General features: G+C 51.1%; 1 protein-coding gene across 2 annotated transcripts; it reads right to left on the reverse strand.

Annotated features, from left to right (window-relative positions):
* Positions 1 to 3,039: 3,039 nt before the first annotated feature.
* On the reverse strand, positions 3,040 to 13,039 carry CUNH3orf18 (chromosome unknown C3orf18 homolog). 2 transcript variants are annotated; one of them, XM_027886457.1, is made up of 5 exons: positions 12,979 to 13,039; positions 9,299 to 9,691; positions 7,923 to 7,948; positions 6,205 to 6,334; positions 3,040 to 4,631 (listed from the first exon to the last, which is right to left on the reverse strand). In XM_027886457.1, the coding sequence occupies exons 2-5, from the start codon at positions 9,530 to 9,532 to the stop codon at positions 4,551 to 4,553; spliced, it is 471 nt and encodes a 156-aa protein (XP_027742258.1). In that variant the 5' UTR covers positions 9,533 to 9,691; positions 12,979 to 13,039; the 3' UTR covers positions 3,040 to 4,550. The 2 variants fall into 2 exon arrangements, with proteins under 2 accessions (XP_027742258.1, XP_027742259.1); XM_027886458.1 differs by lacking the exon at positions 12,979 to 13,039 and adding an exon at positions 9,718 to 9,729 and having other exon boundaries at positions 4,526 to 4,631; positions 9,299 to 9,584.
* Positions 13,040 to 13,561: the final 522 nt, after the last annotated feature.

Here is a 13,561-nt window from a genome sequence, read left to right on the forward strand (position 1 = left end):
AGCTGGTGGCGTGGAATAGGGGTGGAAACTGCCTTGGCTAGATAGTAAATCCATTTTCTTTAGGTCAGCAGTATTCCTCTGGGAATGCATACGAAGTACCTCTCTTAAAATGTTTGATAAAAATCTAGTCTTTGCTACCTCTTAATACTTGGTTGGAAAGCCACAGTAGAAAACATGTCTCCATAAAAATGCAAGTGCTTGAGGAGAAGCAGCAGAATTCCACACTGTGTGTAGCTGAAATCCCAATCCACAGCTTCAGCTTCCATGTTTATGCAGACTTAGAATGGAAGTCAGTGCCTATGAAAGGTGAGCAGAATTCCAGCCATCTTCAGAGACCTAGGATCTTACACTGGATTACTTGGACTGTGTTTTTTGAAATGTTAATCACTTCTTATTTTTCATATTGTTAGTTACCTTTTCTGTGTAGCCAAATCCTACCTCTGAGCAAATGCATTTCAAGTGGTTTTTAAACTCAGGCAGTTTTAGTCTCACTTGGCCAAAAATAAGAGGTCATTACAGCTGGTCAAAACACAGAAGATAAATGAGGTTTGTTATCTTGCAAAGTTGGGAAGTTTCTCATAAATGGTTTTGGTGAAGGCATAAAGAGCGTTGGCAACTTGAAAATTAGCCTTGAAGTTTGTTTGAAATAAAGATATGAAACACCTTGGACTTCTTCTTTGCCTCCTCCTTGTGCAACACCCTCAGCACACGTTTGTGCACATCACCAGGCAAGGTGAGTGGCTCTTGATCAGAACTGGAGCTTGGGGGGTTATAAAACAAGTTTACATGGGTTTGAATTTTAAATTGAACATGTAGAAATATGTTTCTGTTTTACAGGTTATATTCTCATCAGAGCAGTAATTCAAGCAACAAAGAAATACAGAGTTAGATATTGCTAATCTAAGGGTGAGAAACAGGAGTGCTAATTTCTCATTTCATAGCCAGAAAACGCAGTAAAAGAAAACTCAGCAGTATGTTTGTGTGAAAGTATGTTTGCTGGCCACCATGTGAAAGCTGTATGTGAATGAATGTCTGAATGTGTGAATGTATTAACATGCTCTGCTTCTGTTTGCAAAATACACACACCACGTTTTTTATGCACCCTTAGATGGAAACTATAAAACACAAAACCCTGAGCTGAATGGAGTTTCATTTGCAGAGATATTTTGGATTGAATAAAAGTTTTCAAGAACAAACCCTGTATAAAAGTCAGGAACACAAACCCTAAAACTATCAAAGTTACTTGTTTTCATTTGCTTATAAGTCAGTTCTAATAAAGATCTTTAGAAGGATAGCTTAAATAATGTTTCATAAGTTCTGATAGAAGACAATAGAATAGTTTAAGTAGTCTGTTTAAACTATCTGAACATGTTTAATATTAATCCCTAGTTATTTTAGTATTCTTTGAAACTTTTGTATTCCTTTTGCATTTTGTTCCTTGCTTACTTTTCTATATCCAACAAATGTTTAATAGTCTTTTTGATTGGTTAGATGCTTTTCAATGTTGATGCTAGTTATAAGAAAATAATTATTGTGGCAACGTTCAGATTTTGTATTCTTTTATATTTTGTCTTGTATTTAGCAAATGTTTGACCAAAGTTTTTTCCGAGTTTTTGTTTTTCAGAAAATTAAAAAGAAAGAGGCAGATGTTAGATCCCAAAATAAGACATCAGTGGAAAAGGTTTTGAGTGGACTCTGCAGAAAGCCTGGGGCTAGGAGAGTTGGGGAAAAAAACCTCAATTTGAGCAGCAGATGAGTTATCATCAGATGTCGATTGCTCTGCCTCAGCCCAGAGGGCCCACACCAAGAATTCATCAAACCTCTGCAGTAGGAACAAAACCCTGACCCCTGCACAGCTTCCCCTTCCACGTTTTTCACACTTAGCTCAGTTTTTGAAAGAGCAGGGGAATTCACACAAATTACCAACAGATACCCAGGATCCACTCCAGCAGTTTCCTGTGGAAAATGCAAATGATGGGGGGGGGGGGGAGAAAAGACAATCACACCAGATTTTCATGTAGATAATTTAATTATATTTCAATGCTTAAAACACAGAAACACTTGAATTAAATTACATTGTAATGCTTCTGCTAAATTATACAGATGCTTCCAAGAGTTGTGAGGAGGCGCTAGGGAACTAAAAGAATACTCCAGTACAAGCCCAGCAAATACCCGTAATATTCTTTTAGCCTTATTATCTGTACTTCTTTAATCTAAGGGCAGTCATCACAGGACACAAAGCCTACCATCACAGGGAGAAAGGCTGGAGAGGATTCCTCTGCAGGTGTGTTTGTTGTACAGGATTTATCTCGGTACTGACGGGGAACAAGGTGCAGTCCTTGCACCTGAGCTGGCACATGCACTGCTGGGCAGCTGCCTGGGCAGCACACAGAGCTGGGGAGGAGCACTAAGGGGGCTGTGGGATTGAGGAAACAGCTCAGCTTACAATTGCCTTTTATTGAGTTGAAAACAACCAGTTAAGTTCTGATCCTAAGATTTCTGGGGGCAGCGCTGTGGTTTAGGATGGCCATGCACTCCCAGTGCCCCCTGCATCCCTGTCCTGCTGTAGAACATGGGAACGTGGCAGGCAGCCACTGCCAGCTCCTGAGGGGAGAAATGGGATGTCTCTGTGGCTGTCCACTCGCAGTGAGCACTTGGAGATGGTAAGTGTGTGTGGGTGGAGGGATGTTTGTTTCTCAGCTGGTCATGACCTCTGGCAAGACCCACAGATAGAGCCCAAATTCTAAGGGTTAATCTGGATTAAACTGAGTATTTGTACCCAGGCACCTTCCTTCCAACAGCATCCCTGGAGTGCCTCCTGGCAGGTCTCCTGGCTGTGAAGAGTGGGCTGTTTTCCACATTCCCAGTCCTAATGTACTCCCAGAACTCCCTAGCTTTACACAGACTGCAGGATAGGGAAAAGTTGAAGCAGCTTATCCCTGCAAAGCTGTGTCAGTGAAGGGGGGAGGGCTGGTAAGGAGCTGTGCCCTGCAGGGGTCAGTGGCACACGCCCAGGAAAGAGCCTGCATTTGATGAATATGGAAAAAAACACAGTGGGGAAGGGGAAAAAAATTATTTGGGAAAACAAAAAATAACTGGCAGGTCCAGACTTGCAGCAAAGCACATGATACCTGAATTGCCATTCTGAAACATCCCCTTGTGTAAAGCTTTGGATCTGCATTCAAATTTTGGCTTGCCCCGATTCCCTTCTGACTGTGGATGGATTATGATCTGATTGACAAATGCACGTACCAGAAAAAGATCAGGAGGGCTCAGGGCAGGGCTGGGCACTGCTGCTGGGCACTGCTGTGCTCTGCAGCCCTTGGGGCTGGTGCCCAGCAGCAGAGCACAGACCCCACACTGCACTGCCATGTGCCAGGGTGGCCCCTTTGCACTCTCTTCTCCTGCAGCCCTGAAGGATGCTCAGGCAGAGACACTTCAGGGCTACAGGGAACCTCCTGGCTTACCTGTCTAGTCCCACCTACCTGTTCCTAGCAGGTGACACGAGCAGAGGCTAACACAAAGCTCTGTGTTCCCTTCAGCAGGAAGAAGAGAAGGCTCTGACTGCAGGTCCTGGCAGTAAGGAAGTACAAACCAGCTGTTAGTCACCTCTGGGGGCAGACATGGGGCTGTTGTAATGTTTGAGCCAACACATGTTTTTCTTTATTTAAAAGAAAATATTTCAAAGCTTAATCTTTTTTTTTTTTTTTGGATAACACTCTGCCCTGTAGAAACTTCCCTGAGCCAAAGCAGGAGGAGATCCGTGGTACTGGAACCCCAACTTAGCTCCTCTTCGTGGCCCAAGCACTGTTATTCCTAGTTCAGCAGCACAGAGTCATTCAGCCAGACCTGGCAGCCCCTGCCTCTGGCTGTGCCAATTCCACTCTTTGTATAATAGCCCTGATTTGGGATATTCAGCCACTTCCTCAGTTAAGACGTAATCAGCCACATGTTCTCTGTTTCACTTTTTACAGCTAGTGAATTCCCCACGCTTCAACGTCACCCTGATGCTCGTTTATCAGCAGCGGGGATAAACCCCTGGTGTGTGTTTTCCATGGTGTGCCTCAGTTACCACTCAGCTCTCCTTGCTCAAAGAGGCTTTGCCACCAGTCCCATCCCACTCCCAGGACCTGCCAGAGCTGTGGCCACTGCACAGAGAGGTTTGTTCATGGCTTTCCTTGGGCCTGGTGCCACAGACCCATGGGGGAAGGTGTCTGAAATGCGCCCCTCTCCTCCTTCCCTGACCCAGACAGCCCCCAGGTGTGCTCTGCCAGGGTAATCTCCCCCAGGCAGGCGCTGTTCCAAGGCACAGAGCTTGGCAGGTGGAATCAGCCAGCGCCAGCCCAAAAATGAGCTCGGGACCTTTCAGTGGGAGCAGACGCACCAAAAAATCACCACTGCCCTCGCAAAGGGTTTGCTTCCCCGAGGGCTGGCAGTGCCCTGCCCACTCCTCACACAAACCAGCGGGGTGCCCGGGGGGCTCAGTGGATCAGCCGTGCAGTCACTGCTCTGCTGGCTCGTCCTGCCGTGGCGGGTGCGGCGGGTGCTGGTCAGGCGTTGATGGCGTTGGCCACGTCGGTGAACACGAGGCGGCTGGGTCTCTGCACGGCCCCCGGGCCTGCCAGCAGCACCTGCAGGGGGGCAGGGACAGCTGAGAGCCAGCACAGCTGCCATGGCTCGGGCACTGCATCCATCCCTGCAGGGGGGCCCGGCTAACAAGGCATTAGCGAGGCTGCAATGTGAAAATACAGCAGGCTGGGGAGTTACACGGCACATCCACGCCAGCTGAAAATCCCCACATCATTGGATTACTGGGTCTCCCTATTTATATATACAAGGCAGCATGAAAGGACCTGAGCCATCAAGAAGGCCTGGAAACATGCCACTGCCTGAACTCGGGCTGTTGTTTTAGACTCTCCCTCTCTTTTTATGTTAAGCCTTTAAACTCTTTTACTTTCCAAGCAGAGGTATCTGTGCTAGCAAGCTCAGGAGGGATCTGAGGTGTCCTGCTGGCCAGTCCCTGTATAGGAAGGATCTGCTTTTACTGTACTAAGGTTACCTCTGGCCTTATAATTTCCCCCCTCTAGTACCTGCAGGGAAGTCCTCTGTGTGGGCTAATAGAGGGATCTGATGTTTTCCCAGTATGTGCTGCTCTAAGGACAATCTTTTGCTTTTATACAACACATTTCTTGCTTTCCCAAACCAGCCTATTCCATAGGTTGACTATCTTTTATGTTCCAACACACACATCCCCTTTGCGCTCTTTACCAGGCTGGTAAATATTTTAGAATTACGGTTGTATTTATTATCTCACCTTTCCCTTTCTGTCCACAGCAAGCTTGCTACAGATTATCTGAGGGTGTAAAGACTGAGAATTGTTTGGGAGAATTCCTGCTCCTAGACAGGAAAAGCAATGGAAGACACGGGCAACACAGAGCAACTGGTGAGGAATTCAAGGAAGGAGAGGCTGTGTCACTGGCTGAGATGTACCTGTTCCAACCCTCCCTGCTGGTTCTTCCAGAAAGACTTTTTGTGTGGTGGAGGTGACAAAGGAAGCAGAAACACTGTGAAGCTGGCTTCAAATGACGGTGAGAAACCCTTCTTTCCTATTTCTCCTACCTCCTGCTACCCTGGGAAGGAGATAGTCTCTTGTCAAAGACCCACTTGGACCATTAGCAAAAAACTATGGGCCAAGGTTCTTAGGGCTTCTAGCACAGTTACCTCTTTTGATTACAGGCTTTCCCTCAGCTAGGCCCCGTTCCACACTTGAATCCTTAGGCCCAGTGGGGATATCTTGGAATTGGGTGGAAATTACTTGCTATTTAGGGTAAGGGCAAAGGAGCCTGAGTGCTTTGTGGGCACTGAAGCCCTGTCTCCCAGAAAACTGCATTCATCTTACTGCTCCCTTGTGGTGCCCTGAGAGGTTACCTGAGAGGTAAACTGTATAAACTCACCCTTAATTACTCATGTTGCCCTTTTTCTCTCCTACTTGAGTAGAACCAGCACTTTGTCCCAGTTGCCTGACTCCCTCAGTCCATCCTAAGCACTCCAAAATGCCCAAGTAAGTCTCCAGGGCTGGCAGAGGTGGGGAAGTCCTCCTGAGGTCTTCCAGGGGTTTCTTAGTTTACAAGCCCCCTGTGAGCGTGTAAGAAAAGCAGTGCAGGTAGCAGTGGCTGCAGTAAGAGATTCCCTGATCATTCCTACCTTGCTCTGCGATGCCTGGGAAGATGCTGCATCTCGCCCATGTTCCAACAGCTCCTGCTCCAGTTCATCCTGCTCCTCAGTGGGATCAAAGTTGTACATGGGCATCAGCTGGTGCCGTAGCTTCTCCAACCTGCCCGTGGGAGGGGAGGGAGAAGGGTTGGTTGAGGAGAACAGATGCTCAGCTACCTTCCCCACCCCACTGCTGAGGCTGTGTCCAGGCTGCTGCTGCTGCTGCTGCACAGGGATTCTGCTCCTGTGGCTCCTGCTGCATAAGGGCTGTCTCCTGTCCTGCAGGATGAGGATAAGAACCTACTACACTCGGCTGGCAGGAGTGGAAGATACCCAGAGTGCAGTTACAGGGATTAATTGCCATCACTAATCTATGTTGACAGGCATTACACACAGAGGAATCAGACAGGGATTTAAGTTCCCACAGACCTTAAAAGATCAGGCACAAAAGAGCCAGTGGAACATACTGGCTGGGCATCTTGTGACTTCTCCCCCTGTCCCTGTGCCCACAACAGCCTGTCCTGCCATGTCACACTGTCTGCCAGCAGCAGGCCACTTCTTGTTCCAGTGACCTAACACTACTTTAACTCCAGGGCTAAAGTACATAAAAATAAATAGAAAATAATAGACAAATGAATAGAGAACAGGAAAGAGAGAGATTCTCACAGGAGGCTGATGCCTGCGGACAGGCTGTTCCTGCTCTTGTTATCATTGCTCCAAGAGACAGAGCTATGAAGTGTTAGCCCAAGGAGTCTCCCTAAGTACTGGGCAGCTCAGAGATGGATGATGGATGGGTAGGCATGGTCCTGGGAAAGCACTGAGCCCCGCCTTGGGCTGTAGCCGAGATTTAGGGGGTGGGAGAAGGAAACACACAAGCAGTTACTGGCAGTGTCACCGCAAATATCTATTTTGGCAAGTGTGAGGATGACACATTCTTTCCCTGCTTCTAGATGGCTTTGCCAGCACAACCATTATCTCCAGCAGTGCTGCTTTCACAGGCCAAGCATCAGCTGCTCCTGTGGCAATATCCAGGCCTGGGCTGCAGGGTAGGCTTGGAAATTTTACAGTGGGCAGCAGCTCCTCTTGAGAGTCTGGGGCCAGGCTAGGCCTGCCCCAAGGGATCAGGTAGGGAGGAGGTGCCACAGCTAATGGATCTTCACTAGTCCTGCTGTCAGAGACAGAAGAAACAAGTCATGTGTCTCCCTGCATGCTGCTCTCCTCTCTATTTTCAGCTAGAAGCTTAGCAAGGAAATCAGGATACTAAGTCTTGGGCTAGAGAGCTGCATCTCTGCACTGTGCTGCTGCCAGCTGCTGTCACTGGCTGGGCTGTTGGAAAACAGGGATCTGGGAACGGCAGAAACCTGAGATTCACACCTTTCATGACAGAGTTCCCAGCTCCTTTATATACCCATAAATCTTTCCTCTGTTTTGGTGCATCTCAGAGATGAAGAGCCTGCAGGATCCTCAACCTCCTCCTGCTCAACCTTATTTTCTTTCCAAAGCTGTGGAGGAGTCTTTGAAGCTTTGGTGTCAGAGGATGGGCCAGTGGCAGGAGTGCGGTGTCCCTGCCTGCCCCACCCAGCTGATTCCTGCAGCCTTGTTCTCAGACAGCCCTCGCTTATGCCCTCCACATCTCCCTCTGTCCTTCCCAGCTCGCTCTGGATTTTGAAGCACTGAGTTTCCTTCTGCCAGCAACAGGCATTACTTACCTCTTCCTCTTCCTGATATACAGAACCTGAAGGAGAAAGAGAACCACCATTAACAACAGTCCTGGCAGGACGGGGAGCAGCTGAGAAGAGACACTCTGGGCACAGAGCACACAGAAGGGAGGTGTAGAAGGTTGGTCTCACTGTGCACCAAAGCAGGGGGAAGGGAGAAGTGACAACTGAAAATGAAATTCCATGTGCATCAGTGTGAGCTTGGCAGCACATCGTGTCTGGCACTGAGTGCTCGAGTGGCCTGTTACTGGGTGTGTTAGTAGGAGTAAGAGTATTAGGTGTATTATTAGGTGTAGCTCAGCACATTGCTGTGGCTGCAGGACGTACGCTGCAGTTCAAGGGTGGATGAAAAGCTTCCCTTTGTGGTGGTTTTCATCTGTAAAAGTGCTGCTACCCCCTCCCCAGGAGAAAGGGAAGAAGCAAAGAGGGCATGCTCAGGGACTTGCCTCGGTCAGCCGGAACGAGCGGCTGCGCTGGGAAGGAAGGGAGGCTTTGGGCCTCCACAGCCTTGTGCTGAGCACTACGGATGCTGGGTGCTGCTCTTGGGGGCTTATCACCGTTTCCAGGTTTTCTTAGGGGCTTTTGGAAAAACTCCTCCCGGGGCCTGCAATGAAATTTTGCAGTGGGCTCCTCTGCTGGTTGTGTTAGTGAAGCCCTTCCTCGTACGAGGAATGGGAGTTTGCTGCTACCTCCTGTTCTCTGCTGGCAGGGAAACGAGCTGGTTACATATCAGAAGAACAACTACAGCATTTGCACTGCCTGTGTTGGGCCCAGAACTGTGGTTTCTGGAAGCTGCTGCCCACAGCATTAATGGCAAGGTTAGCGACACAATAACCCTCAAGGACGGATACCCAGCCAGCACAGCCTGGGACGTGCAGTCCAGAGTGAGTCTCGCTAGGACGGATTCGGGCCACTGGAATTCAAAAACAATTACCCCATGTCCACAGGGGAGATCTACACAGTTTCAACAGTCTGCTGTAAAAGTTAATTTGGATGAACTTTCTTGCAGGTCCCCAGTGTTGACAAGGTTTAAATCAATGCAGCTGTTCCAGGTAACAAGTCAGAACAGAATCTGCTTTGTGTTCTTTTAATGGAACTTCCTATTGCTATGAAAAACAAATACTGCATAAGGTTTCTTCTAGGCCTGCTGAGCATCCTGTTTGGAGACCTCAGGGAGACCTTCAGAAATACTGGAGCACTGGAAAAAGGCTTTAAAAAGAAAGGGATCTCAGGAACTATCAATTCTCAGCAGTTCTGGGTGAGTCTTTTATAGAATACAAATAAATTATTCAACCCAAATCAGTCCTAGAACCCCTTGCCACCCTCTACCCTCAAGAAACAGAGGATTATTTAGCTGGCTCTCTTACCATAGCTACAGCCAACCCAATCACAGTAATGATCCCAAAGGACAGCAGCATCGTGCTCATGCTGGCTCCAGTGCCGGCCACATCTGGGATTTTGGTGCTGTTGAAGGTGGAAGTCTCAGGGCTTATGGTGGCTGTTTCTGGTACAGTCACATCCAGAGCTGTCCCTGGGTCTGGCCTGGCCGTGGTGGGGGTGCTGTGATACGGGTCGTGCACAGAGGGGGAGCTGTAACTCATCCTGCCTGCTCCTGGTAGCTCCTCTCACCGGGCTGGTGTCCTCACCCATCAGCTACACAAGTGCAGAGCTGCCCTTCGTATGCAGGACCCTCACGTGAGCCCCGTCCTGGGGCATCACCACTGATGGGTTTCCTTCACAGGAACCACACCGGATTGTGCCTAGGAGAGAAGGAGAACAGATCAACAGTGCAGAGCTCCTGGAGATGGGTACAGCCTTCTCCACAGTTCCCAATTCACCAGGACAGTTTCTGAATGTCCACTCAAAATAAGGAAAAGATTTTTCAGGGGTACTGAGAGCCCTCAAAGCCACGCCTGATTCACCTGAAGTCAGCAATAACTCTCCCCTCCCTGCTTCAGCTCTGCCTCCTTGCAGGCACTTGGCAGATCCCTGTGGGGACAACCTCAGAACCCCTGTCTTTGGTCTGCCCCAGGCTGAACCAGGAGGTCTCTATCCCCCCCAGAAATACAGCATTTTCCTGCTTCTTCTCTTGGAAAAGTGTGTAAAGTTACACACATCCCCTTATCAGTGGGAATATATCCAATGAAATGACACTCAGCTGTGAGGCATCCATATCTCAGGATGCTTTTTATTGAATCCAAAGTAGGAGTTCCTTGTTGTGCTAGTCACTGGTGCCATCCCATGTGCTCTGGAAAGGGTGGGTTGCACCATTCTCCCATGTGCTACTAAAGACACTGAGTATTTCTCAAATCTCCCAGGAGAGAACCCACTCAAGCTTAGTCATGCACTGGCAATTATCAATATTAATTTTAAAGCTAGTCCAGTTTTGGAGTTGTGAAATTTGATAGATCTATTCATGCTGAGAACATGAAAGGCTCTAATTGCTTCATGCCTCGATTGTGCAAATGATCAGGAGTTACAAAATGCTGTGGGATGAGCCTGTGGGAAGTATTTGCACACTTTGTTTATAAAACCACCGTATATAACATTATGCTTCATGGAAGTGCTTCCATGAAAAAGCAGCTACCTCTGGAGCAGAGCTGATCCCAGGAAGCACTGTAGGAGCTCTCTGGTAACTTCTCTGCAGTTTAGCAGACATTACATGTCTGGGCTGGAATGCAGCTGGGACAGAGGGGTTAATGAGCTCTGAACAGAAAAAGCTGTGCCTGCAAAGAGAAATGAGCCTTTGTTCTGCTGCACTCTGTTCTATTCCAGGCAAGGTTACTGTGCAGTTCCTGTACTGTGATGCCTCACTGCTGCCCACAACTGCATTTCCCAGCGTGATTAACATCTGTCACCAACTACTGCAGTAGAGAAATCACACCAGGGAAGCAGCCCCAGGCTGCCCTGTGGACAGTCAGCAGCTGGAGCAGCCACCTTGACTCGTCCTGCATCTCCCTGAGCAGGTAAATGTCTCGCCACACGTGCAGGGTTTGTCTACAGGTCCCTGAGAACAACTTTGTGAAGCAAAGGGGGATTTTGAAGTGCCTGGGAGACTGTGGGAGTTTGACTGAGTCAAACTCACAGGAGTTTCTAGAGAAATGGGAGCAAAGCAGTTCTGGTCTGGTCCCTCCTAAGATCGTGCTGAGTCACAAGTTCATTGCAGAACAGACCAGACCATGAACACCTGCTTTAAACCACCTGGACACCCCCAGCCAGCACTGAGCACAGCAGAGCTCAGCTGTGGGCACAAAGGGTGTCTACAGCTCAGCACTGGCACAAAGGGGGCAAGTTTGAAATCAGTATCACAACAGCAGCAGCAGCACCTACAGCCCAGCAGGGAAAGGAAAGGAATTATTGAGCAGATCCATCAGCTGCTCAGAGTCCATCAATTTGTGCTATTCAGGGAAAGTCTCCGTGATGATAATACCTATTTTTAAAAAAGCCGCTACCAAGGAAATAAAAAATGGAAAAAGTGAAAGGAGTGGAGCAGGCCCAAGGGCTTTGCAGAGCATGGCTCTAGATCATGAACAGCTCCTGAACTTTAGGAACAAAGTGAGTTAGGCCTTCAGCTCAATGAGGTGCTGGCTTTGGAAAACCAAAAAAGTTAGGGTTGGTTAAAATGGGCCAGCTGAAATCTGCTCTAGTGAGAACAGGGGTCTCGTTCACGCTCTCAGGGTCCTGTTCAATGCTGAAGGATTCCCAAGCCCACAGACCAAGCTCTAGAAGCAGTTCTGTGTGGAAGTTTTCTGACCTGGCTTAGACAACAAGTTCCAGGTCCAGATGGAGTATTTCTCTTCCCAAGCCCCCTTGTGGTCCAGGTTTCGGAGGGCCAGAGAGGGAGGCTGAGTGCAAGGATGGCCCTGAGCCCACGGCTCACACAGCAGAGCTGGGGGTGGTGGATCTTTCCCACCACCTTCCTTTCCCTGTTGTCACTGGAGTGCTGGAAGTTTGATTTGTAGGCTGGGCACACTCCAAGTCTCTGAGGGCTTTAGGGCCAGGGACAGATACTACCTATCACTGACAGGATTCAGCACAGTCCATGCACAAATAGAAGAGCAACCAGATCCTCAGCTGCTGTGGGCTGGCAGTGATCCATTGCCTGCACCAACAGAGCTCCTCACGTAGCCAGGACTGCTCTGTGCTGAGCTCTCTGCTGGATCTGGGAATAAGGAGAAGACATTTGTTTCTCTCCTAAGCCAGTATTGCCAAACTGATCTCTGGTAGGTGCTGTGGTGACCAACATGCCTGAGATGCAGAACATTGTTTTGGGCACTAGTTCGAGGCTTTTCTGAGTCTTGGTTTTAGTCTCTCTGTGCTGCCCTGCCATTTCGGGTGTGACAGGAATAGAGGTTTATGTCACAGGGATGAAGATGGGTCACGGTGTCGCTGGGTGAAGAACGCAAAGAGTAACTAGCATTTTTTCTGCATTACTTCACCCGATGAAGTGGCTCTAGTAATTCTGCAATGCAAGCGGCGTTGGGTTGCTGTTGGACGTGGCTTCCCCGTGCGTGAACTTTTGGCTTCCCCTCCCTCTGCCCCAGGGCTGACCAGGTGCAGGGCAGGGGGGAGCCCCGACCCGTGTTCCCGCTGTCCCGGGGCTCCTCCGCTGCCGCCCCCCGGGTATAGGACAGGGGCCGCGCTCCCATCCCACCCGGGCCCCGGAGCGGGGACCCCCCCAGCAATGTCAGCGCTCTGAGCCCGCACTGACACAGGAGCAGCAGCGCCCGTCCTGTCCCTGTCCCTGTCCCTGTGCGGGCAGTGCCACCGCGGCTGCTCCATCCCTGCGGGCAACCGCTCCTTCCCCATCTCGAGAAGGAGTTCCCAGGCGGATAACGGGTCCCACGGCCCTTCCCGCTGCCCGCGCGGTGCCGCCGCTCCGCCGGGGCTCAGGCGGGGCCGAGAGGCCGCGGCGGTCCCGCTGCGCCCACGGGACGGGACGGCGCGGCCGGACAGCCCCGCGGCCCGGCCCAGCCCAGCCCGCCCCTCCCAGCCCACGGAGGAGCCCCCGCGCCGGGGCGGCAGCGCCCGCCGGGCCGGCACTTACTGCGCGCTCCCCGCCGAGCCGTCCGGTGCCCGCGGCGCGCGGGCGGAGCGGCCGCGGGGGCGCGCCCGGGGCCGCGGGGGCCGGGCCGGGCTCGGCCTCGCGCGCGCCGCCGCTGGCCCCGCCCCGCCGCGCACCGCCTCAGCCCATTGGCCGGCAGCCCCGGGGCTCGGCTCGCGGTTGGCCGGCCCGGCTGTCACTCAGGCGCGCGGCGGGCGGGGCGCTCGCGGGAGCGCCGGGGCCCCGCAGCGGATCCCGCACGGCCCTGCCCCGGCACTTGGTTGGGGTCCTGGCTACCCGCTGCCCTGCCCCGGCACGGGGAGCGGCTGCCGACTACCCCCCGCCCCGCCCGCGGCCCGGCCGAGTCCTCGGAGGGAGCCGGCTGCGCCCCCGGCCCCGGCGGTGACGGTGGCCGCGAGGTGAGGCGGCGCTGTGCGCGCGCTCGCCTCAGAGCAGCCGCCGCCGCTCCTCAGGCCGCGGGACCCTCACCCGACCTGGGCTGGGGCGTTGCGTGTGCAGGGAGGGCCGGGAGGAGCAGCCGCGTGCCGGTCCCGGGCGGCTCTGTGGGGTACAAGTGCTGTGAGCA

This window comes from Empidonax traillii, unplaced genomic scaffold (assembly GCF_003031625.1).
Source record: "Empidonax traillii isolate 1590-97213 ecotype Southwest subspecies unplaced genomic scaffold, ASM303162v1 scaffold187:size1931383, whole genome shotgun sequence".
Taxonomy (NCBI): domain Eukaryota; kingdom Metazoa; phylum Chordata; class Aves; order Passeriformes; family Tyrannidae; genus Empidonax; species Empidonax traillii.

Coding starts and splice junctions, on each gene's coding strand:
- CUNH3orf18 (XM_027886457.1), bottom strand. CDS start 9,532: ATGAGTTACAGCTCCCCCTCTGTGCACGACCCGTATCACAGCACCCCC. Junction 6,335..7,922: donor TATATCAGGAAGAGGAAGAG/GTAAGTAATGCC, acceptor TCCCACGGGCAG/GTTGGAGAAGCTACGGCACC. Junction 4,632..6,204: donor CCCAGGCATCGCAGAGCAAG/GTAGGAATGATC, acceptor GCCCCCCTGCAG/GTGCTGCTGGCAGGCCCGGG.